This window comes from Musa acuminata, chromosome BXJ2-9 (genome assembly GCF_036884655.1).
Source record: "Musa acuminata AAA Group cultivar baxijiao chromosome BXJ2-9, Cavendish_Baxijiao_AAA, whole genome shotgun sequence".
NCBI classification, from domain to species: domain Eukaryota; kingdom Viridiplantae; phylum Streptophyta; class Magnoliopsida; order Zingiberales; family Musaceae; genus Musa; species Musa acuminata.
The window spans coordinates 46,905,020-46,932,500 of record NC_088346.1 but is presented as its reverse complement, the minus strand read 5'-3'; the positions used below and the strand labels follow the sequence as shown (position 1 = coordinate 46,932,500).

At 37.1% G+C, this 27,481-nt stretch overlaps 1 protein-coding gene across 1 annotated transcript; it reads right to left on the bottom strand.

Moving 5' to 3' along the window:
- Positions 1 to 8,491: 8,491 nt before the first annotated feature.
- Positions 8,492 to 21,563, bottom strand: LOC135585967 (mitochondrial import inner membrane translocase subunit TIM50-like). Its single transcript, XM_065126934.1, has 10 exons — positions 21,247 to 21,563; positions 20,597 to 20,685; positions 18,672 to 18,708; positions 17,024 to 17,085; positions 16,817 to 16,930; positions 13,044 to 13,148; positions 12,866 to 12,964; positions 9,770 to 9,926; positions 9,552 to 9,654; positions 8,492 to 8,946 (listed from the first exon to the last, which is right to left on the bottom strand). Exons 1-10 carry the CDS (start codon positions 21,506 to 21,508, stop codon positions 8,901 to 8,903), a joined length of 1,074 nt encoding a protein of 357 aa, XP_064983006.1. The 5' UTR covers positions 21,509 to 21,563; the 3' UTR covers positions 8,492 to 8,900.
- Between the last annotated feature and the right edge of the window lie 5,918 nt (positions 21,564 to 27,481).

The following is a 27,481-nucleotide window of genomic DNA, read 5'->3' as shown; positions in this document are numbered from 1 at the left end:
CACAAAGTTTTCATCTCTACGACGAAAGATACATTGCAGAATTCCAGCCGCATAGCACCATCTGTTTGATCTTGCTACTATGCTTTTTCTATCCAAATTTCTACGAAATTTTTATGACATCTTTGACACTTCTTAACAGTAGATTTCCCTTTGGTTTCATCAAAAAATTCTCAATATAAACTACTGATCTTTTATGTCCAATCTGCTGCACTTGAATTGCAGAATTCAAGCCGCATAGCACCATCTGTTTGATCTTGCTACTGTGCTTTTTCTATCCAAATTTCTACGAAATTTTTATGACATCTTTGACACTTCCTAACAGTAGATTTCCCTTTGGTTTCATTGAAAAATTCGCAATATAAACTACTGATCTTTTATGTCCAATCTGCTGCACTTGAAAATCTATGCTGCAGAAAATTTCAGCTGCATATCGTTGCCTTAACCCATCTATTTGCAATCTTTTTTGAATGAAATTTCTTATACACTTCATAGATCATCTTGGCTTCCATCTAAGATTAATCTATTAAGAAATTCATCTCTAAAAACGATTTTATATTGCTGCAAATTTTCATCGTAACCCGCTGAAATTTTTCGACGATAATTCTGCAATTGCAACTTGCACCAATTTCCTTGCTGTTATACTGCTGAAATTTTCTTGATTAAATTAGATATCATTGCTGTCATATAAACTGTGATTTTGCTATCAATTCCCTCCTCAATTCTCTCAAGTTTTTGGTGGAAATTACGTCGAGAAACCGATTGTTTCTTCGACGACAATTCTACTCTTACAAGACAGCACATACTTGCTGTAACTTCCACGGATTTCTGTCAAACCTTTGCTACCATCTACCACAGATCCAAAACTTTCATCCACAGCCCTAAAACTCTACCAAACCACACCCTCAAACTGCACCCAAAACAACCACAAAACAAGCCTAAATCGTAGCCTACATCCACCAATCTATCAACCCTTTTGACCATCACTTCTCTCAACCTATACATGCCTTTAACCTAACAACAAAAGAGAGATCTTAACATCATAGATTTGGAGGCATATATTATGGCATCTAAGGAGGTAATCAATGCTAAATTCGAAGCCTTGGAGGCATGAATGGAGGATAAGATTCGGATGCTCTTTACCGAACTCAGATTGGGCCGACCACTAAGCCCGAAGAAATCACATCAAGGAGAGAGCTTTGCCCAATCACACCAACCCCAAAGATATGACTTCCAAGAGAGGGGAAGCTCTATGACCAACCCCAACTATCCATGCATGAGAGTGGACTTCCCTAGATGGGAAGAAGGAGACCCGATTGGTTGGATCTCGCGCGCGGAGCGATATTTTCGGTACCAGAAAACCGCGGATGTATCTATGGTGAAAATTGCAGCTATACATCTTGAAGGGGATGCTATACAGTGGTTTGACTGGTTTGAACATACTTATGGAGTCCTTTCATGGCGACAATTCAAAGAAGGACTACTGATTCGCTTCAGACTAACCGATTACGAGAATATTGACGAACAACTAGCAAAGATCCAACAAACCTCCACCATTCAGGAGTACCAAACCAGGTTTGAAAGGTTATCTAATCAAACTCATGATTGGTCTCAAAAATAACTATTGTGGATCTTCATTGAGGGCTTGAAGCCGGAGATCCGAGGAGAAGTTAAAGCGCGACAACCGTATACGCTTATGGCAGCCATCTCTTTTGTACGACATCAAGAGGAGCAATTGAACCATGAAGCTCAGAGGACTAGGGTCTCTCCTCAACCAATAATATTGAAGCCCTTAGCGCCCCCTACTATCGACCAAGTCCCTACACTAAAGAGGTTAACAAGAGAAGAGCTTCGGGAGCGATATGCGAAGGGGTTATGTTGGCAATGTGACGAGCCGTGGAGCCGTGAGCATCGCTGTAGTAAAGGGGGACTTCTTATGATTGAACCGATAGAAGAAGATGTCATCGAACATTCAAAAGAGAGCCTTGAACATGAAGAAGAAGATGCAGAAGAAGAGCCACAACCGACCGAAGTTACGGTACATACACTAGCTAGCTACTCAAACCCGCAAACGATGAAAATTGGAGGCCTTCTCAAACAACAACCAATCACTGTTCTCATCGACACGGGCAGTACTACTAACTTCCTAAATAGTAAGCTTGCTGTTCGGATATCATTACCTATCGAGAATCGCTGCAGGTTTGATGTTAAGGTCACCGACGGACGGATTTTGAATTGTGATCATAGGCGCTTGCAGGAGAAACTATTGCTGCAGGACCAAGAGATAATTGCAGATTTCTTCCTTCTCCCTCTTAACAATCATGAGGCCATGCTCAGAATTAAATGGTTGACGACATTAGGTGATATTTCTTGGAATTTTATGAAACTAATTATGAAATTTTACAGCAAGGAGAAACAGGTGACATTGCACGGGAAATGTGGGGGCGACATAAAAATGATTTGCACACAACAAATGGAGAATGTTTTGCATAAAGCATGCAGCGGCTTTTTGGTACAACTTGAGCAGCAAACTAAGGGAGAGCCAACAGAATTTGAAGATCCAAATCTACTTCCTTTGCTTACTGAATTTTTAAATATATTTGACGAACTGCGCAACCTACCTCTTACCTGTCGGCATGATCATTGTATAATGATTCTTCCAGGCAAATCTTCAGCAAATGCTCAGCCATATCAGTATCCACATCTCTAGAAGGATGAAATAGAAAGGATTATAAAAGAGATGCTCGAAACAGGAGTTATTCGGCCAAGTTGCAACATCTACTCTTCGCTGGTGCTACTTGTACGCAAGAAGGACGGAACAAGGCGAATATGTGTTGATTACCGAGCTCTCAATGGCATAATCATCAAGGACAAATACTTTATTCCAATAGTAGATGAATTGCTAGATGAAAGGGAGCACAAATCTTTACAAAGCTGGACTTTTGATCCGAGTATCATCAAATACGAGCATACGAAGAAGACATACGGAAAACCACCTTTTGAACACACAACAACCACGAATTTTTGCTTTATTCAACAAAAGGTGGAATATCTTGGGCATATCATATCAGAGGAAGGTGTGGCAGTGGACCCCTTCAAAATTGGAGCAATACAAAACTGGCCGACCTCGAGAAACATAAAATTGCTACATGACTTTCTGGGTTTAACAAGCTACTACCGCAAGTTCGTGAAAGACTATGGAAAGATCAGTGCACCACTTACTTCCTTACTAGGAAAAGATGTCTTCCAATGGTTGGACAGAGCCTTCGCTGCCTTCGACAAACTTAAGGCAGCCATGACGACGACGCCGGTGCTAACACTACCATATTTCAATCGACCCTTCATTATTGAGGCCGACACATCTGGAGTCAGAATTGGAGTCATTCTCATGCAAGGTGATCGACCACTCGCATACACTAGCAAGGCATTATCTCCCTCCGATCAAAATATATCAACATATGATAAGGAGATGCTCGCCATTGTGCGCGCAGCAACGAGGTGGAGATTGTACTTGATCAGGCGATATTTTCAAATCAAGACCGACCATAAAAGCCTAAAATATCTCTTGGAGCAGAAGATATCTTCCCCCGAGCAGCAAAAATGGGTAACAAAACTTCTTGGATTTGATTTTGAAATAACTTACAAAAAGGGGAAAGAGAATGTTCTTGCAGATGCGCTTTCGCAGCTACCCGAGCAAGTTGAAGTTTCGACCGTTTCACTTTCGACCAGCGAGTTCCTTGAGGATATTAAGATGGAATGGCAGGAAGATTCAGATACTAGTAAGATTATAAAAAAATTGGAGAAAGCACCAAGCCCCATGGCTCATTACAATTGGGACTCAAAAGAATTACACTATAAGGGACGCATTGTGCTTGTGACAAATTCTACTTGCATCTTCAATAGCAGATTTTGGACAAAGTTATTCTATATGCAGGGTGCTTGGAGACAGCCCAAAGCCACCCACCAAATATGACTACCCAAAGAGAACTCCAGACCCAGTTAAATGCCATTATTGATCGACGGATCGTGACTCGACGACGATGACCCACTAATGAAGTGCTAATACAGTGGGCGAACCTACCAAAAGAAGATGCCACTTGGGAGAACTATGACGACTTGAAGATCAAATTCCTAGAATTCATGAATCATCAGCCTCGAGGACAAGGCTGATTTGAAGAGGGCGGGTATGTTAGGACTCTAGCTTGGAGAGTCCTAATTGAGAGGGACATTCATGTAAAAATGTTAGGACTCTAGCTAGGAGAGTCCTAATTGAGAGGGACATTCTGTTAGGACTCTAGCTAGGAGAGTCCTAATTGTGAGGGGCATTCATGTAGGAGGTTTTTTCTTAGAGAAGAATTAGGAGTTGTAAGGGAATAGGAGTCTTGAGTAGGAGTTCTATTAGGAGTTGGTTAGAAGTAAGAGTCTTAAGTAGGAGTCCTATTATGAGTTAGGGTTTAGAAGCCCTATAAATAGCCATGTATTCCTTCTCTTTTCTTAAGCAATAGATGAATCTTTTCTGCAGCCTTTGAGCAGCAACTTGGAGGGAGAAACCCCTATAGAGTTCTAAGGAGGCCGATCCCCTAAAGAGATCAACCCCAAGTTTAGAATCTGCAAGGGTTCTAACATCCATTCCCCATTGCGCAAAATGGCTATGCCATGTCGATGAGGCTCAGTGGACTATGGGATGGTGTTGGATCGTGAGTGCCTTTAGCATTCTGAGCACCTTTATATGTAGGTCGCATCATCTTTTTGCATGGTCGGCCAGTAGTGCCATAGTTAGAGCACTTTGAAAGCTAGGGTATGTCCCCCGATATGTTCCCCGATATGCACCTCAACCAAAACTCTATTGAACTCTTTCAAAAATAGGTATTGTAGGAGGGGTTGGCTATATGTTCGTCAATACAATCGTCCATTCAGGACACAGTATCGAGCCTGGATACGTCGTAGCCTTTGCGTCACAACAGGGTCGTCACGTAGTGCCCCTTCCTATTGGTAATGCAGGATTTCGTCCATCTAGTTGTTTTTTCATCTCCGAGTTGCCTATGTCATTCTTTTCGATGGTTTTGGTTGTTAGGGTATGCACCATTGGGCAATTTCTTGTGCTAGGTTGTGCAGAAGTTGTTAGGATCGTAAAGACACTAACGAGGGAGGGGGGAGGGGGGGAGGGCGGTGGTGAATTAGTGCTTTCAAAATAAAATTCTAATTTAAAAGTTTGATCAATAAATCCGTATCAGAAATGCGTTTAACTTAGACTGTGAGGAAGCGTAGTGAGTAACTAAATTAGTTAGTAATAGCAAGAAAAAGTATAAAGAGAAATGCAAACTGATTTATAGTGGTTCGGTTGTTCTGACCTGCATCCACTCTCGATTCTTTTTCTCTCAAGGCTAAATTGTGGTTCAGTTGTCCTAACCTATGTCTACTCTTGATTCCTCTTCCCTCGAGGCTATCGACTTTCACTACTGATCTTCTTTTCAAAGGACGAAGATCAACTACCCTTATTACAATTATTTCTCCTTTTCACAAGCTTAGGAGAGAACCTTCACACCCCTCTTTTATAAAAAACATCATACCTCCTTAGTATATTCTCTAAACTCAAGGAGGAAGAGACTCAACACTTTTCAAGAGAGTTTTACAACACTTTTATCCTCGAGAATTCTTACTCCTTTCTTGCTTCATTAAGCAAGCATGAGTGGGGTATTTATAGACCCCAAATGGTTTAAAAAATGAAGCCAAAAATTTAAATCACCTTGGTTTCCAAGGTATGACAATACTACCACCTACGTTGGGTGGTACTATTGCCTGACAAAACTTGGGAACCTGGGCTCTAGCAGTACCATCTCTTGCTTGGGTAGAACTACCGCTTGCTTGAGAGGTACTATCACCTGACAACTTAGGAACTCGAGCTCTTAATAGTACCATCGCTTGGGCCTGGCGGTACCACCACCCAGCCCAACCCCAGGTCACTGAATTGGCCTTTCAATAGGCTCAATTCAGCCCTAGTTCAGGCCCAATAGATTCATAATCAAGTTGGCATGGTTACACCCATAAACTAACTCAATTAAACTCTAAACAACTTCAATTAAGACTCAACAACTCTAATTATAATCATGAAGCCTTCAGCATGTTGTCTGACATGTCATATGTTTATTTGGTATTTCGTCTAAACCTCCAACGCATCGTCCTTTCCTTTGGCATGTTGACCTCCCATAACATCCGATCTTCTTTGTGCAATACCTGATCTTTCTGACCCGATGCCCGAACTCATGGCACGAAGTCCATCTTTCGACACGTCGACCAATCCTCCGGCCCGACGTCCAATCTCTAACATGATATTCTCTGGCCTAACGTATGATTCTCCTGCTTCAACAATTTGTCTTTCGATAGTTCAAGTTCATGATTGAAGTTTCTCCTGTGTCACTTATCTCAAATGTTTATTAGTCTATAAACTCATCAATTGATTTTAATCATTAAAATATGGGATTCAACAAAAGATAACTTGGCCAGAATGTTCGCGTGTGTGTTACTTGTTTGGGGAACTCTTTGTATGACGAACCGATGGAAGCAAGTGGTGAGTTGACATACCTCTACCAGAATGTTCTAGGTCTGTCTCGATCTGGACGATCTAGTCTGGATGCACATCATTGAGGGGAACCTCGATCAACTACTCAATGGCCTCATGGTAGGGGGTGAATCTGTTAGGGTCCCTTGGATCCATTGAGGGCTCCCCGGATCCCGCGCCTTGAGGTGCAGTGGCGAGGCAACACTGTCCTGATCCCTAAGGATCTCCTCTTACTTTGTCGATTTCCCCTCGGGTGGGGAACTCGATCGCCGAGTGGTATGTCGATACCAACACTCTTAAATGGTTGAGGGTGAGCCAACTAATAATTGCATTATAGGTCTTGTCTTGGGGCTCCTCCCCAAAGGTAGCATGGAGAGTTACTATCTCAAAAGGGGAAACGAACTTCCCGTGAACCTGGTAAGGGAGGTTGTCATTGGGCGTAGGTCACTCCTGGTCAATCTGAGCTTCTGAAAGGCATTGACAAATAGCACGTCGATGGCAATTCTAGTGTTGACCATGACTCTCTTCACCAAGTAGATGATATTCGTACCAAAATGGACAGCAAGTTGTCCCAAGTGTTGTCATTGGCTTCTTCATCCTAGAAAGAGATCAAGGGTTCCCTTTCCATCCTTATACATTTTCCCTCTGACATAGTGTGCGTCGAGGTGCCTTCTTCTTCTATGGTGGGTTTCCTAAGAATGATATTGATTTGCCTTCCGACGCATCGAACTCTCGGAGGGGAGGGACCCCATCAGGGGAGAGCTTGTTGTGGGGAGTCATAGAAGAATATTCTTATGACATTCCCCTCCTTTTAGCGCTAAAATGTAAACACAAAGAGACCGTCGACTAGTGGGTTGGCTTGATTAGTTCTTTGCCGAAAGCACAGGTCCCTTCTGGTCACTCTTCCTAACTGATGTGGAGAGTTGGTGTTGACGAAGAAAGCTACAGGGAGAGGCACCATGCTAAGAGTGGCTTAGTCTTCGGGCGACGAAGCTTGGTCTGAGAGCTGGGTGATCTCCTCCATTAGGTAGTTTCTTGGTCACACTTCCGGAGTTTGTCGATGACTCTACATAGTAAACTTTCACCGATGGCATCCAGGCTCGACCCCTCCAATGCTTAAGTCAAGAAAGCAAAGGGGGAGGAAGATAAGGGTATCAATAATGAATTAAGAGAGTAAATAATCTCTTCTACTTGTCTACCCCGACTTGGCCCAAGATATAGTTTTTATACTTGGGTGCTGGAGCGAACAAGCTTTCGTCAAGGCTCTCCTTATCCGGTGTGGTGAAAACATTTAATGCGAGCAACATTAGCACATACTCCCAGGGGCAACATTTGGGATTGTTGCGATGACACCTCTGTCGAGTTTCTTTGCTTCTTCGAGCCAAGCAAAGTGTAGTCCCCTCCTCTGCTTCTTCGAGCCAAGCAAAGTGTAGTCCCCTCCTCGTTTATCCGACTGGTGAAGCTAAATCATGCCGTCGACCATTAATGCATAGCTAAGTTTAATTTCCCGACTGCAGTATCGGTGAAGAGTGATTCCTACGATCTCACTTCGAAAACTCAAGATAGATGATGTGACATCTCGTCGGTGGTCTTAAGGCATAGGTGGCTTAGAGCCTTCGCTTAGATGTTGCTTACATGATGAGGGGAGGTAGGAGGTGCTAAGGTTCATCCCTGTCAACACTAATATGGAAAAACCTTCCATGTCAAGGAAAAATCAGGAGTAAAGTCAAATAAAATACATTCAGTCCTCCTGAGATCGTATAAAGGATATCTTAGTATCATAAAGTCGTGGCAGAGTACTTCACATTACATGCATTACTCCAATTTGTATAACCAGCATTTTGCACATACATTCTGCAGATTGATGCAATAGATCACTGCTTGCAGGCACACAAATCTTGGTGATGGCTTTTGAAAGTTGAGCAAGTGGAGCAGTCATAATAATATGAGAGAAATTCATTGCCAACAAGAAAGTATTAAGCACACTTATTTCGACAGACCAAAACAGTTCTCTACAATGACTAAAGTCCATAAAGGAAAATTGTATAATGCCAACACCGCTAGAGGCATTATGTAAAAGCCTTATGAATCCGTACAATAAGAACTCGATCACAAAGGAATTTAGTCTTGGCATTTATAACTGGTACACAGAAAGCTCTTAAAACAAAAAGAATTAAGTGAGCAAGCGAAAGAAGAGAATCACCCCTCCAATCTGCTACAAGGCTAATGTGAGATGTCATGGCAGAGTGCTTAAATCTGAACAAGAACAAAGATACTCAAAATTTTTGCAAGAGATTAAGTGAACATAACTGTTGTCATAACAGTCATGCTATGTATATCAGCTTCAACGCCTCCAGAAACGGCCATGCTGTTTCTGATCTTGCATCCTCCTGCAAGACAGTTAATCAGTGTCTCCAAATGCTAAGGACCCAGCAATTTGAGTAATATAGAATTATAGAGCACATTTGACATCAAACCTAGTCATGTTTATCACTTGAATCATTTACAACCATATGGCTTATGTTCTACCAACTACCAAGTATTACCGATCAAAGATTGACAATCTTTTTAACCAGTTCTCAACCTACATCAGTCAAATCATCAACTTGCTGAGACTTTTCATGGATGTCTCATGCAAACTACAAGACCAATTATGACTAGACTGACTAGCGTATCATTCATTATACAAGCAAGCAATATTTGTTATGGCACCTTACCAGATTGACTTTTCGAACATAGGAATATGCTTCACCCTATAGGGAATAAACCATCAAAGAAAATTCAAATTTCTTAAATCAAATACTCTTAATTCAACCAAACATGTACATGAATTAACAAGCAACATTAGGTTTTAGATACTTAAAACAATAAACATGATTAGGAAAAAGATAACTCACAAGTATCATAATCATCAAATTGGCTTCTTGGTCAATCGATTCAAGACTATTACACAGTTTGCTGTCTAGATCAAGTGCAAATGTAATGCAGCACTTACCTCTGATGTTCCTTGGAGCGTTCAATAAATTCGCTAGCTATATCATGGCCATGATAAGATGCAAGCACAGGTCTTATATCAGCAGGTCTATGAACAGCCACATCTGCAGCAAAAATTTTCAATTGCAGAATTCAATCAAAGTCAAGGCAGCAACAATGCAACATGACAAAAGAAAACATCTTCCCAGCATGGAATCATACAATTATACAGTAACTTACATTCAAGAAACGGAATAAGATCTAGAAGTGCGGTGTCATCATTTTCTAGCGTCCAGGGCTTAATGGGTACACAATTCTCGGGCTGAAGGCTAGATTCTAGAGCATGCCCACTGATATAAAGTATCCGTGAAGGATCTCTATTCAGCTTTGATAGGTCCTGCAAATTCCAGTGAAAGAAGCAAAGATGAATAATTTTAACAACTACAAACAATATTATGTCAGCAATACCAATAGCCGTGTCACATAGAAAACCTTGGTTTACAAATCCTCTAATGACCATCTGTAGCTGCTACCAATAGTTGATCTACAGGGTTGGTTTTCAGTGCTCACTAAACCTTGTATTTCTAAGTAAATCAATAATACACTTCGACACCTTAAGTTTGTAAAAATGGAAAATCCTTATGCTCCTTCAATACCTCTGTCAGATCTTCATTGTCCATGTAGCCACTTAATATCGGTCTTGACCATAAATTTAACCTTTCACATCAAAATAGATAAAATGAAGCCTATTGCATGAGGGTCCTACCAATATTTGGCAGGTCTTTATATATGTCAATCTCACTGTAGATGCAGCAAAGAAGTCTTAAGAAATGGAACCTTCACACAGTGAAGCAATCTTACCAATAGTTGATCTACAGGGTTGGTTTTCAGTGCTCACTAAACCTTGTATTTCTAAGTAAATCAATAATACACTTTGACACCTTAAGTTTGTAAAAATGGAAAATCCTTATGCTCCTTCATTACCTCTGTCAGATCTTCATTGTCCATGTAGCCACTTAATATCGGTCTTGACCATAAATTTAACCTTTCACATCAAAATAGATAAAATGAAGCCTATTGCATGAGGGTCCTACCAATATTTGGCAGGTCTTTATATATGTCAATCTCACTGTAGATGCAGCAAAGAAGTCTTAAGAAATGGAACCTTCACACAGTGAAGCAATCTTACCAATAGTTGATCTACAGGGTTGGTTTTCAGTGCTCACTAAACCTTGTATTTCTAAGTAAATCAATAATACACTTTGACACCTTAAGTTTGTAAAAATGGAAAATCCTTATGCTCCTTCAATACCTCTGTCAGATCTTCATTGTCCATGTAGCCACTTAATATCAGTCTTGACCATAAATTTAACCTTTCACATCAAAATAGATAAAATGAAGCCTATTGCATGAGGGTCCTACCAATATTTGGCAGGTCTTTATATATGTCAATCTCACTGTAGATGCAGCAAAGAAGTCTTAAGAAATGGAACCTTCACACAGTGAAGCAATCTTACCAATAGTTGATCTACAGGGTTGGTTTTCAGTGCTCACTAAACCTTGTATTTCTAAGTAAATCAATAATACACTTTGACACCTTAAGTTTGTAAAAATGGAAAATCCTTATGCTCCTTCAATACCTCTGTCAGATCTTCATTGTCCATGTAGCCACTTAATATCAGTCTTGACCATAAATTTAACCTTTCACATCAAAATAGATAAAATGAAGCCTATTGCATGAGGGTCCTACCAATATTTGGCAGGTCTTTATATATGTCAATCTCACTGTAGATGCAGCAAAGAAGTCTTAAGAAATGGAACCTTCACACAGTGAAGCAATCTTACCATGACACCAAATCTCCCCTATTTACGTCTGATACAAGATAAAACATACCTGTGTTGAAATGTTCTAATACTCATTGCTTGTGCTATTTGTCTTATCACACTAATAATATCATCTTTCAACTCTTCCAAAGGTGGAAAAAGAAATCACATCTCAAAGCATATATGTAGCTTTGATCTATGAGGCCAATTACCCAACCTCCTTTTCTAACGAGGTATATTTGTTAATAGTCCTCCGGCAAAAGACATGCCAATCTTTAGGTATCTTATATCAGTGATTTAAAAAGTGTTAGGTGCCAAAAGACGCCAAGGTCCCAAAATGCCCGAGGCACTAGGCGCTTGTCCGAGCGAAACGAGAGGCTCTGAAATATTAAAATATAAAAAACATATAATATAATTATTTAAATAAAAATATGATATTAAATTAAAAATATACTGTTAACAGTATATTACTTAAGTTAGAGGAGGCAAAAAAAATATTCTCTGAAATATTAAAATATAAAAAAATATATAATATAATTAAAAAATATAATTATTTAAATTAAAATATGATATTAAATTAAAAATACTGTTAACAGTATATTACTTAAAGTTAGAGGGGGGAGAAAAAATGTTAACAGTAACAGAGGGAGATAGCAATAGCGACGAAGGATTAGTTTATGATAGTTGCGGCAGCACTATGAACGATAGCAGCGGTAGCGGCGGAAGCTGTGGACAGCAGCAACAACAATGGCAGCGAGGGAAGCTGCGGATAGTAGCAGTGACAGCAGTGAAAGCTGCAAACAGCAGCAGTGGCAACGGCGGAAGCTGCAAACAGCAGCAACGACAGCGACGAAAGCTGCGGACAACAGTAGCAGCAGCGATGGAAGCTCCAGAGGGCATCCACTGGTGGCAAAGGAACCTGCAGTCCTCTCCCTCGACAGTGGAAGGAAGCTATGGGAGCCGTCGGACTTGTCCGTCGACAACAAAGGAAGGTTCGGTCCGCTGCGTCTGCGACGAAGGCAGCGACAGAAAGCGTCAGCGGCGGAGGCAAAAGTAGCGCTAGGGTTCCTTAGGGTCGCGTGGGCGTGAAGCATGGCTTTTGAGGTAAGAAACTACGAACCGAACCAGCCTTAAACCGGTTCGGTTCACCTAATTGAATCGAGCGCTTGCCTGAAGTGCCCAGCGACTGTGTTCAGGTGAGTGCCCAGGCGGCGCCTCATTGAAGCGCGCCACCTGGTGCACACACGAGGCACTCGGGCCTCGCCTCGCCTCGCCCGAGCACCTATTTAAATCACTGTCTTAGATCACTATGAAACTAAAGCAGTCACTTAAAAGTCATGAGCAAAAGAACTAGAGCCCTCAACATAATAGTGTTGCTTGTTTACTGCTTGAGATAATTTTAGCCTAAGAAATCTAGATTATACCATTCACATATTATTAAGTCAACCAAATATAATAACAGTTTAGTAATATGCCAAAATAGGTAACAACCGATACTAAAAAACTGAATACCCGATAATGCTTTCCATTCACATATTTTGTTGCAGCTCTTGACAGTCTATAACGAATGCAACCTTTCTGATCCAGCCTTTCTAGTACAGGATCAACATACTGCAAACATATTATCAGCCACTTATTAGAATGGGCACCAGTAATCTCCAATTATCAAAAGTAAATTAAGCCAATTTACCATACTCAGTTGATCTGAGTACACGACAATTTCATAAAACTTAGCAAGATGTTCCAAGAAGGCATCAACTCCAGGTCTTTTAAATGTTCTCCAACCTCTGTCACGCTTCCAATTAGAAAAGCATTATAAGGTCAGACAAACTGTAAAATCCGTAGAGACAAAAACAGATATTGTGCATAATGCATGATAGATCATTTTCATTGAGATATTTAGCTAGTTATATAGTTTTCTTCAAGAAATCTGGTGCTAAAAAGATTACAGCTTTTGACCGAGTGATGTATGAATAGCAGCTAGCAGTCAGCCCAATTCAAGATCCCAAGCTTCAAAATATGACCATGTTAGTTATATACCATAGATAATGGTACCTAGTGGAACGAGATGCAACTAACTCAAAGTGGGCAGCACATTCACATTCAAGGACTTGTAAAATATTGTTTTAAAAACATTTGAAACAAAGCTAGAATAACCTGACAGATGATAAAGAGGAGATGTAACAAGGAAAGAATGAAATACTCAAACAAAGTGAAATAACAGAAGGAAAACTGCTCATGCAAAGAATTAAATCGTATGTACTGGTCTAACCCACTATCAATATCGAAGACAAAGAGAGAAATAACAGAAAGAATTGTTCATGCAAAGACTTTTCAGTACTCCAAGTCAAGGTTTTAAATACTAGTTAGACCAGTATGTACCGACTGATATTTACTGGTCCAACCAAGTATGGATAGAGTAAAATAACAGAAAGAAGATTGTTCATGCAACGAACTAGTTAGTATATAAATCAAGGTTTGAAAGGTGACCTTGGTTCATTCCTTCCTGCAGGAATACAAGAAAGCAAAGAAGGATGAAAGGTCTTTAGTAAGGGGCGAGGCCCATTGCATTAAAAAAATTACCATCAAAGTCGAGACATTGTAGTGGTTAGTGCATTATTGCATAATTGATAGGTCTGTTGCATAGGTCTTGAGTTCAAGTACATGTGTGAGCGTCTTGCATGCCATTTAATTTAATACAAAAAAGTTATTATTTTTTAAAATGAGAAGATAAGTCAATAACAAAAGCATTAGGACCCAATATTTAAAGGATGAGAAAAGGCCCATGGCTAAAACACAGTTTCATACATGCATTTAGGGAATCATTCAGGATGCACACATACCATGAAGAAGGCTATGGAATGTCCCTCCTAACTAAAATTACCACCAATACCAATTCTTGAATAATCCAATCAACTTCAAAACCTTACTAAAATGAATGTTGTCCATTGAGAGGTGGTTCAGTCATTCTTTGCTTGATGTCCACAAACGCTCTACTAGGTGTCTGAATTCAATGAAGTACTTTCTTTCAAGGAATCAGTGATAGAAGCCATACTAAGAATAAAACCTCAGAGAACCTCTTACACAAAGAAACTATCATGCGGAAACTACAAAAACCAGAAATGATTTTGGCTCTAGCCATTCCCTAATAACTTTATTCTTTTCAGGGTCTGCAGCTATACCCTGGAAAAGACAATGAAACCACTGAATGGGACTTTCTAAATACAGTTCAGCTTCTCTAACGCTTCCAAAATCCTGATAAATGTCTTGAACCATGAAAAGACATCCCTTATGAGGAAGAAGAAAAGGCAAAGGAGGCATACCAGAGGTGGAGGAAGAGGCAGTGGCCTCAAGCTGACAGGGATGAGAGAGAGAGAGAGAGAGAGAGAGAGAGAGAGAGAGAGAGAGAGAGAGCGAGAGAGAGAGAGAGAAAGAGAGAGAGGATTGTGATAGGAAAGTCAAAAGGAGAAGAAAAAACTAGAGTTGCAAAAAGCTGTCAAAAAAATAGAAAAATGATTGGATCAGGGTACCAAGTGATATAGGCTTACCATCCGGGATTCCCAGATTTAACCATCAAAACTAGGTGGCATGCCTAGTATGGTAGTCATATAAGCCAGTATACCCAGTTTCAAAACTAGGTGAAATCATCCAATCTGCATGCCAAAACCTGGTCAGACTGATAAATATCAATCGATACCCACCATTCTGACCATAATCCTGGATGACTATAACCTTCTCATCTCTCATATTTCCCCTCTGAGTAAAGTTGCTACAAGTCTGGGGACACATGAACAATGATAGATTTGCAACATTTTTCAATTTAAACTCCTTATTGTTAACTGAGCAACCAATAAGTTCAAAACAACTTTTTTGTGCATCCTTTGCAAACAAAATCAACTCATGTCATTTACACACACACATTTGACAAGGATTTTAGAAAAATGCTAGTACATAGTGAACAATGTAAAAATATAGTTCATAAAAAGGATTATAAGTCTAATCAACAAGAATACTTTTCTTTTATCATTTTGACAACAAGCAAAGTTAACATCACACTAAAAATTTAACATGATTTTTGTCATAATACGTTTTCTTCAGAGTGTGGAAGAATATTCATTTAGAAGTTGGAAGTTGACACACACCTGCACATTCCCTTTACTAGGTACAAAAAATTAAATATTATCAATTTAAAACAGAAAGAACTAAAGCATAAAAATGAATGCTTCCCAAGCTTTTACATAATCCAAAGGCTATAACTAGATTGGAGAATTGGACAAAGAATTAAAAGATGTTACATATGAGAAAGATACAAAAGCAAGCACCTGACAAAAACTATCTATTTGTAAAGTAGACCCAAAAGAGTAGACACCACTAACAGGCAGCAGAAAATATCCAGATTAGCTTACTTGGCTTACAACCTAGTTTTATCAAAAGCAGACTATGGAAAAAACAGGCTTATCAGTGAACATGATCAACGAGAGTATACACATGAGCTATCTCATACAAGGACTTAAATATTGGCCCAGTTTCAATGACATCGGACTGATACGATACTAGCATACCAGATGGTATACTGACCTGAATCATCCAGTATTAGTAAATAAAATAATAAAAATAAAGGACAAATTCTCAGAAAAAGCTCTTTTTTTTTTGCAAGAAGTGCCTCCCATTTCCAAAATTCCCAAACAGTGTGCCTTTTTACCAATGCCTGAAATACTCCCAGCCACCTACCCCTTTTCCCTCCTTTTTCTCTCCTTTTTACACCGCATTACAATGTTCTCAGCAATACTAGAAAAACACTATAATGCAGTATAAAAACATTGTAACTTGAGCAATACTAGAAAAACATTGTAATGTAATAAAAATCATTGTGTTATAGTGTTTTTTTACTGCATCGAAGTGTTTTTATACTGCAATTAAGTATTTTCCTAGTATTTTTGAAAACATTGTAACACAGTGTAAAAACACTATAAACACAATGTTTTTATAAAATGTACAAAAACACTGTGTTATAATATTTTTATATTGAATTACGATTTTTTTTAGTATTACTGAAAACATTGTAACTGGAGCAGTTTACCCTATGGACTGGTCGAAAAGGAAGAAAAAAGAATATTCCAAGTAATAGCCAAAAAAGGGACAGTATTTGGGAATTTTGGAAACAGGGGGCACTTCTCGAGAAAAACATAAAAGGAGAAGCTTCTTTCAGGAATTTGCCCAAAAATAAAAATATATTGAAATGTATTACATTTTTCTATTGATGCTTAGTTAATTCAGGAAATACTGGTGGTACATACCAATATAACCAGTATTTAAAATATTGATAATTACAGCAAGTTCAGTAATAATTTCTTCTAGTTGCAAACCTCTTCTTTGTTCCTAATCTGTAAACTATAATCAACATAATTTTGGTAAATCAAGCAAAATTATATCACACATCTATGAAGATGGCAAAGAAGTTACCTTCCAGTCAGAGTATACAAGAGTCTCATTAAGGTCTAGAACAAGAGTGAAAACATGTTGTTCTTGAGGATGCAGATCAGGAAGCAGCTTCTCTGATGATGGTTCAGTAAATCCCTAAAAACAACAGAAATACACAACTGCGACTAAATGAAGCAGCTATAACAACATGAAATTGCTAATAATAATAAGCAATGAGTATTTACAAACCCGAACATGATCTTCAATTGCCCTCCTAAGATCCAGGTACAGCTCAAGTGCTTTGACAGGAACTATTCCAAGAAAAAATTGCAATAAAAGAAAATGAATTAAAGCAACATCTAACAAGGTAGCAAACAGGTCACAAATAGGTACAAAAGACAACAACATAGAATTAATAAGCATAAACTATATATATAATTCATTGACTAAGCACCAACTAGATCAAGAAACAAATTTGAGAAATTAATTAAATAAAAAGAAACATTGCAAACAAAATAAAAAGATCATTATAATAATCAATACAGAATGGCAAGTGCCATGCTATACCTAATTGTGCTATAACAAGTACAGACCATTTTTTCAGCTTGTGCCACCTATCACAACAGTTGGGCCAACTGATATAGAACTATCAGTACAATACCCAAAAGATAAGGGCACGTCCTTGTACCACAAAATGGAAATCCTTGTAGAAACAATATTATGATTTAATGGCTGTAATTATAGTAAATTTTAATATTCTAATGTAAATTTAATTATATCCTTGTCAAACAACCCAAATTTAAATTCATAAAGTATTTAAATTCAATTGGATCATCTCCTCAGTTTTTTGTTCAACTGGATCCTCCAATTCTCACATGTCAACCACCCATCAATAGGAGACCTACCTACCTACCAACCATAGGGTTGAAGCTCCTGTTTCTAATATGAAAGTACCGATTATAATTTCAGCTGTACAATAATTAAAGAGCCTACCAATTCCTAGACCTTTGTGTACAGGCCCTTGTTCTCATGTCAATGCACAAAGGATGCACCTCAACACACACCAAACTCCAGTTGACTCATCTATACTTGGCCTAAATTGGACGGACTTGACCTAATTTGGTCAAGCTGGGACAAATTGACCAATTCCAACATATTTCAACCAGACCATTGTCGTCTTAAGGAAGAAGAAGAAGAAAAGGAGGAGAAAAAAAGCTGAGACTATAACACATAGCAAATTTCCATGACCACAAAATTAATCATCTCAAAACTATTGAGCACAATAAGTAGCCATTAAATGTCCACAAGATTCAATAGCAATGAAGAAACATATATAATAATGAGTCATCGATACTATTCACACAAAATAAATTGATCCTTCACCTGATACCACACAAGAAAGGGATAGCAAGATCCAGGCCTGTCCAAGGAGAAATGGAGAGGAAGAAGAGATGTATGGAAGAAGAAAGGAAAGAGGAACGAAGGAGAGGAATAGGTCTCACTCAAAAGCTTGTCTAGCAAGCTTTCTTCACCTGCAGACAGCAAGTGGGCAATCATCCACGGATTTAATAAAAATTGGAAGCCATAGAGTCTGATAAGAGGAATATGTTCTGATGATTCAAAATTCATATTGTACAAATCATTGCCCACATGTCCAATGAGCTAGTTTTATCAATTACTTAAAAGACAGCTTGAACTCACCCTCTTACTAATATATCTATTTTCTTTCAATCAGGAAAGATTAGAAAATAAAAAACTTCCATTTTATAGGTAACTAAACATTTCCACTGTGTGGATAAATGTCATGAAACTCTTCATTAGTGGAAAAGGAATTTATAACTTGTAATTTGTAAAAAGCAATTAAAGCTTTAAGCAACAAATGCTTCAGAGCCTTTACCTTTCATGACTGTGGAATAAACCAAATTGTTATATTTCTGTAAGAAAGAAAAGGAAAAGGAACTCTAAATTAACAATATAATTCATTGACAAATAACCAGAGATAATAATTAAGTGCAAAATAACTGGCAGATTCTTCAAAGGCATTAATCCATAAAAGTAATACAATTATACAATAAGTATACAATGGCAAAAGAACAATAGAATAATGTCATATTTGTTCATTATCACCAAAACATCAAAAGAGAAAGCAAAGGAATAGATATATTACATTTTCTTATCTACATGTAGGCAAAATGGTAATTATTATTATAAAAAATCTGGCAGATCCATCACAATAAAACATCCAAATTGAACACGGGATGCACATCATGAAACAATAAAATTCAGTAACAGAAAACGAATGAATATCCATCACATGGCTTTTAAAACATGGTTAAGTTGATCACTGTAATACAAACTTCCTTTTATTTGAGACTGTTAGTTCCTCGTTTTTCTCTTTGCACCCTCACTAAACAGAATGGAATGACATATTACAGTACCTTTAAGATATCTTAATTAAGTTCCTCAAAGGGCAAGAAATAGCCTCACTTACATAGCTAATGCCTAACTTTATTTACATGTGAACTACTAATTGGGGTACAGAAATCTATATTGTCATACTTCTCTACTTCAAAATAAAAAGCAAAGCAACAAGGTTATTCAATTGCCTTTACGGTCACATATGCACTTCTTATATCCCTAACTTCTTAAGTAGGTGCCATACTGTTGAGAATTTTACAATCAATAAGTGATACCAACTGTGTGATGGTACATTATGTGAGAATAAACTTCTTACAAGAAATCAAAACTATAAATATCTAATAAATATTGTTTTTTCTTTGTCATTTTCATGTAAAAAAGGTGAGTTCAAATAACATAATCCAATCATTTTCGATTAAATTGTTGGAGAAATCATCTAAAGAGTAATGTAACTTCCTTTATCTTTCAAAACTACAAGAAAACTCATGAATCCAGTGTATTTAATTTTTATCACTATCATCTGTGATGTATGACAAAAGCCAAAAAATTTTAGTCCTTAACTAAAAGTTATTTACTAAAAATTAGGCATGAGTGTATATTTTTCAGCAGTCACTGCTTTACATTTTCACATTAAACCTAATTAATTTAAGCTGTTAATTTACTTCAATGTGTTTTCTTTCACCTAAACTACAAAAATGGGACATAAATGGATCTAGGAAGAGAAAGCTTGCCTTCTCTTTCACATTTATTGTTGAAGAAACAATAGGAGAATAAAGTTGCTTTGATCAACCTTGAAACTTAATCCCACACTAAAGACTAAAGGAAATGTTTCAACAAGCTCAAATACAATATTACATCCACAATTGAGTACTTTTAACAATTAGACACACTTAAATGTACACTAGGTAATATTACTAAATTTATTTTTTTAAAAAGAGCTCTGATCAAGTGCAAGCTTCACTGCCGTGGAATCTAATTTAACAAAAAGCTTGGATTTAGTACAACAACCCTAAAAGAAACTCCCAAATGCAATGAAAAGCAAGCAACATGAAGATTCATGTGCTTAGCCTGGACAATAAACATTTCACGAAAGGTATAAATTTGGTCTATAGAACTTTAATAAAACCACTAACCAATTTTTCCATAAATTGCATCTCCTGAAACTTTTATGGCATCGATTTAGATAACCTTGTACTACACACTTTATGATTTCCACCATGTCAAGAAGTTAAAAGAACACACAGATCTGTGGGATGTATACATCCAAACAAACTCCATTCAGGATATCAGAAAATACTTTTTAGTCAAAGAGAGATCCTAGCTAAAGGAAATTATACGCAGCACAAGTGTTTAGTTTTTTCCCTTGAACTATTCCTCCTATTTCTGGGAAAAAATAAGACTTACTTGGAAACTAGATGTGTCATCTCTTACTGGGCCTTTAGTCATTTCCCGCAAAACCTTTGCCTTCTCTTCCACCTCATCTACCGTGTATGCTGTGCAAAAAATGGAATGGAAATAACATATAATAACCAGTAAAAAAAATAGTTCATCAAATTACGATACACAACCAAAATCAAGAACAAGTGATATGCAGAAAACAAATAAACGTTTCGAACATACAATAGGATTATGCAAAACAACATCTGGCTTTGCTCTTTATTAGTTGCGATCAACAAACTTTAGCATATAACATAATTTTCCTGGTAAAATCCAGACATCAGATACTACACATGTCCGCATTATATAACTGAACGAAGCAATTCTGATAAATAATTGTGCATTCTCCATGAAAATTTACCATTTTCTAGTCTGTACGTAACTGTACGTAAGTTACGTGCATTATATAACTGTACGTAAAATGACGAAAATTTAGCGAAAGAAACACAGACAGAAATTTCAGATTTTTAATGTGGCTTTCTTCCACAATGTTCATATCCTTCCCTCAAAGCACAAAAGAATCAAATGGAGCATCGATTCTAATTCGACCAAAAGAACAAAGATAATAGGGCTAAAGCGGGGGGAGGAAAGGGGAGGGGAAGGAGAACAGGGAAAACCGTAAGTTGCGTAGGCAGTGGTTCCGACTGCGGCGGTGACAGCGGCGAGAGATCCAAGCTTGAGAAGGCTCCAGGATCGCCGGGCGGTGGAAGACGGGGGAGGCGGCGGGCAAGGGGGAGAAGAGGACTGGTCGTTGAGGAGGGCGTCCGAGGACACGATGGGCTCCTTGGGAGGAGCCGCGGAGACGCTAAGAGCTCTGCGCTCGCTCCTCTGCTTCGCAAGAAGACGGACAAGGCGGGATCGGACGAGCCGAGAAGACATGGCAGTGGAGTCGAAGACGAAGGCCCTCGAGCAAGAAGAAGGGGTTTGGACGGGTTTACCATTCGAGCCTGCTGTTGGAAGTAAAAAAAGCACTACGATTCTGTAGCACGTGTGTTACACGTGATTTACCAGATGGGTCTTCCAAGTTGAACCCCCTGCAAATTTGGTCAAAATTCAGTCCAATTTCAGATTTATTGTTCGTCCAACAACCTTTATTTGTAGATGAGTTCTCGCTTATTGTTCGACGAGCAATCTTTCAGGGATCTCTTACTGATTTAGATATGGGTTAATTATAGATTAGTCTTATAATTAAATTTTTTTAATATTTTGATCTTTATATTTTTAAAAATTATATTGACAATACCGTGCTTACGAAAATAAATCATTTAATATAATTTCTCCTCGTTGACTCTTAAGATAAAATACTACACATGCTTAGTAGTAAACACGTGCTCAATGAGAAACCCTTATAATATTTTCATTAGTAGAATTAACGATATAAAAAAAATTAAATATTTTATTTTTATTAATATAATAGAACTAAGATGTTAAGAATAACTAACTACAGGGAATAATTAATAATTAGCCCATTAGATATTGATAACCAAATATCGAAGACTATGATCGAGATCATCATCCGTGTCTAACAAGTTGTTATACTATAGTTAATATCATGTTAATATAATTGATTCTAAGAGCACATATAGGTGATCATTAATTATGAGTTAACTATGGATTTCCCCCTATAGTTAGCTACCTTTAGTATTTCGATTTTTATACTTTAAAAAATTGCATTGGTATCCATATAGTTACGAAAGTGAAACAATTAGGTCTATTTATTATAATGACATCAATTTTTATCGATATAAATATGAAAATAAATGATAAAAAAATAATTTTAAGTTCAATGGTGGATACTAGTGCCGCTAGCTTCGATGGTAACAGACGACGACGTGCTGGCATCGTTGGTGGCGAACCCCTCCCCCTCCCTCCTTGTCCTAGGTGTCGAGTAGTCGTCGCCCTCCACCTTGACCACATCCTCGATGCTATCCCCTTGTCCTCCCCTTCTTCTCCACCCTTCCCCATGGTGTCAAGCACGTCTGCCACCTTTCCCATGGCAACTTCATCATCACTCTCATCTATGCCCTCTCCTCCATTCGCCTCGTCGTCATCTCCTAGTCTCATTCCCTCACATGACCTCCTCTCCGACTTCTTTATTAGCAGGACCCACCATCTCATCGTCGACCTCAACAATTCCCTCATCTTGCTCAAGTTCGGAGCTCCACTTCATCGATGGCATCCACATGACCATGTTTCGCCACATCCAACAGGCGGCATCATCGTCTACCACTCAACATCACACCAAGATATCCGTGATCGGTGCTAGGAACGTGGGCATGGCCATCGCCTAGACAATCCTGACAAATAAGCTAGCGATGGTGGATGCCAAACTTATCAAGCTATAGAGTGAGATGCTTGTAGCAAGTCGCAACCTTTCTCCCACGCACTCGAATCCTCGTGTCTCTGGACTATACGGTAACGACAAACTTGGACATTTGCATCATCACGGTTAATGCTTGGCAAATCTCGGGGGAGATGCAACTAAACCTGCTACAGTGCAATTGGGAGATTGAGTGGGAGATGGTGACGTCGCCTATTGGATGGGGTGGAACAGGTCCTGTGTATGTCATCGGCGAAGAAGAGCTTTGAGCTCGAGTAGGACGTGGGGAGTGTGAGGTTGGTGGCAAGATGGTGGGTCTAGTCAATGACGAAGTCAAAGAGGAGGGCAAGTAAGCAAATGGGACCAGGAGACAAGACAGGGCAGAGGGAGGAGAAGGCATGAATAAGGGTGGTGATGACGTTGCCATGGGAAATGTGGTTGACATGCTTGACACAGGGGGCAAGGGTGGAGAAGAAGGGGAGGATAAGAGGGGAGGCAGAGGGGGTAATGGTGAGGAACTGTTCGAGGAGGCAGAGGGCGACGACCGCTCAATGCCGGGATGAGGGGGGTGGGGAAGGTGTCCACCACCACTGACACTAGCGACACCGGCATCCGTCACTATCGATGCCAGCGACGCTATCGTTAGCCATCGTCACTATTCACCACTGAACTTCAAAATTATTTTTTCGTCCTTTGTTTTTATGTTTACATCGATAAAAATTGACGTCATTATGATAAATAGATATAATCGTTTTACTTTCATAATTATAGGAATGTCAATAAAACTTTTTAAAGTATACGAATTGAGATACTAAAGATATTTAACATCAAGCAATATATAGTTAGACCCATTGATTACACACATAATTTTATGAATTATATATATACAAATATATAAGTTTGTGGGTATTTGTGGATTGCACGAATAAGGCTAGATATAAAATCTTCAATGTTAACATCCACGTCATGTTGCTTTGTTTTGTTAGAAAATAAACAAGATTGTATTAAATAGGGTCAATATGATAGGTTGCAAATTTACAGAGGTTTATGGTATTGAGTATGTCGAGAAATGATAGGCGTGAAAAGATTTATTAGTTGTGAGAGGACTCTCCTCCCTCATGCTTTCTATAATAACTTGAAATATGTCTTAAAAATCTAGTTGTCAACCTTGCGAATATCTTAACGAGTACTTGAATATGTCTCCCCTTAATCACCCTATTCATTAATTAATCCCCATAATTTTCTTATAAAAAAGGTTCGGTGAAAATAATTATTTATAATGTTGGATTGTTTGTTAATCTATAAGTCTTCATTGGATCAAATAATATGATATTGACGATAGGCTATTTAGAAGAAAGAGAAGAGGAAAAGGTAGAAAGGTAGTTCTTAGGCTCACTCCATATTATTTGACTCATATAGGAGCAAAACTCATAGCCTCACACAACTCAATCATTCATTCAAGAAAATATGATATCATTATAATTCCTTTGTCCCATTTTTAAGTCCCAAGTATAAAAAAAAAAAAAAAATTATAAAGAAAATATAATTATATCAAACTTAATCAACTAAATTATTTTTTTCTATTTAAAAAAAATATTATTAATAATATTATCAATGATGCAAAAATGAATAATACTTATTCACATTACTTTAACCTTCTCCTATTCTTTGTTGCTTATTTTTTCTGATGTGTCTGTTCATTCCTTGAATAAAATCCTGCACCCTCCTTTATCATAGGGTAAAATTATTTTTTTCATCAAATTTTTTTATGGTAAAGCTAGTAGAAATAACCGATGACATACTTATTGAATTTATAGTTATTGGATCTTTTGAACTCTAATACCATTTATTAGGAAGAAAAAAAAATTATAAAAATAAATAATCAAGAACATACCAAAAAGTTGATGTAAGATTTAATGTGGTTCGTCAACTCTCTACAGAGAAAATTAAATTTTTTAATATATGAGATAAATTACAAGGTCTTGAGTTATCCTCACCTAAATATAACTCTCCTCCTCTTACACCTCTCATATAAACCTGAAGTACATTTCTTTTAACATTCTTTACGCCTCTCTATAATCAAAATCCAAGATTTAAGATGTATTTGTAGGAATGAACTCTAATTCACTAAGGAATTTTAATTTAATTAAGACTCTCTCATCTAATTTGAATATAATTAGAATCTCCAAAAATCTTAAAGTAAGTATTTAAGAAACATCTTTCAATACAAAGGATACAGAGAATTTCTTTTGACCATACACTATGATCCCACTCTAAGTAGACACAACGCAGAGAGAGAGAGAGAGAGAGAGAGAGAGAGAGAGAGAGAGAATTCAAGTAAGAAGTATTTTCTCTCATGTTGTACGTTGCTTGATCGAGTGATACAATACAACCTAACGAGTGGTGGGATAATATATAATTGTTGGGATTGGTAATGACAGTAAGGGTGTGAATTAGTGCAAGTGTGTTTGAACTTAGTAGGTTCTATAAGTCTAGCTTTTAGAGGAATAAAAATTAGATTAATAAGTTTTCGATGTTGATATCTATCTCAAAAGGAATTAATGAAGATTATCTGGATTTGTCAATAAAATTCATATAAAAAAACTCAGATAATTGGACTAATATGTCCAAAATGAACACATGATCATCAACAATGGTTACTTGGACTCCCATTTACGATCTTAGTGTGTCCATCAATTTGATGGTGATATGCTGAAGCAAATTATAACATTGTATTCAAAAAAAAATTCATATAATTTGTTAACCCTATAAGAAAATAATGATTGGTGGTTTGGTTCATCTTGCAATCTAATAACTTATTTCATGAATAGCTCAGTGACACAATTGGTATATGTAGTTTTTTTGCATGCAATCTATATTGATTTACTGTCTCCATTATGTTGTTGCTAGCATAGCAAATACTGTTGTTTTTAGTTTTGGATCTTTCAAATCATTTTTGTAATAGATTTGGACCATTTTTTTTTTCTGATCCTTTGATAAAAAGATTCATTCTCTTCGTAAAGAAGAGGAGTTTGAACTATTAAATTTTTTTTTTTCGATTTATCTCGAGTTGAATACCTTATTCAAGAATTTTTATCCCTAAATCGATTGATAATTAGTAGGGATGGAATTATCTAGTAATCGATAAAATGTGTCTTATTGCTAAATCTTACCCTGTGGAGGCTTCACACACAAACATGGACATGTTAAATAAAAGATGACAAAGATGCATCATTCAGAGAATATTTTTATTAACTACAAGCGATTAACAAATTTTAAGCTATAATTATAGGATCTCTCTTTAATAGCCAAGTTTCTTTTTTTTCTTTTATCTCTTCTATCTCTCACCAATTTCCACTTTGGAAATTTCTAATTTGAGGAATGATCACATGTTCTTCACCATCCATCCCTTATCCTGTAGCTTCTTTTGGATGTCTATATGTTAGATGTTTCTTTTTCATCATATATATATATATATATATATATATATATATATATATATATATATATATATATATATATATATATATATATATATAATTGAAAGTTTTTTATATGTTTAAGCTTATAGCAAAATAAAAATTAGTTTTATAATAATAAATGTTGGGTAGAAATAAGACTGTAAGAAAATAATAAGATAGATATAAGAGAAATAGGATTATATGCTTCTATACAAAAGATCAAATTAGCTTAAAATGATGAGATTTTTATATGCTAATTCTATAAATTACTTCAAAACAGATAGTCTACTTTATGATTTATATTTATATTAGTCATTTACTGTGTTCTTATACATAAACAACCTCCTTGCTGCTTACTCACTTACCGATAACAAAACACTCTATAACTTTAAGAATTGAATACAACTAAACTAATGCAATAGAAATAAGGAACAAATCATTCTCAACTCTAAGGAAGGAATAGAATATAGCGACAGACTATTTTCAAGAATAGTATAATGCAGTTTGCAAAGTTGATTTTGTGATATGCTTTTGAGACCACTTTTGAAGCTTCATGATTATAAAATTTTATATCATGACTTGGTATAATCAGATTCAATTGTCAAGTCACTTAGGATACTTGATGAAATATCGTAATAATTTTTTTATTTAAGAATGACAAATGCTCTATTAGTTCTATACATTATGATATAAAATACTTTATAGTTAGCAAAAGAGTCCAAAAATAACCAATGTTAATTAAAAACCTAAGTTTCATTGTATTGATTGATGAATCATTTACTAAGTCCTTGCAACCTAAGATATTTTAAAAATATATTCTTATGATCGGGCTTACGAGCAACCCATAAAAGATATGATAATATATGTCCGAGTAAATATAATAATTAATATTTTACTTACATAATTAAAGTTATTTGTTTCTATTATCTTATTCATATTTATGTATATTCATTAGACGTGATAATATGATTATCTTAGTAAGATCAATTATAATGATCATTATAAATTATATTAGGAAAGATTAATACTTTTATTGTATGTAAAAGGGAGTATGACGCTATGACATGCAAC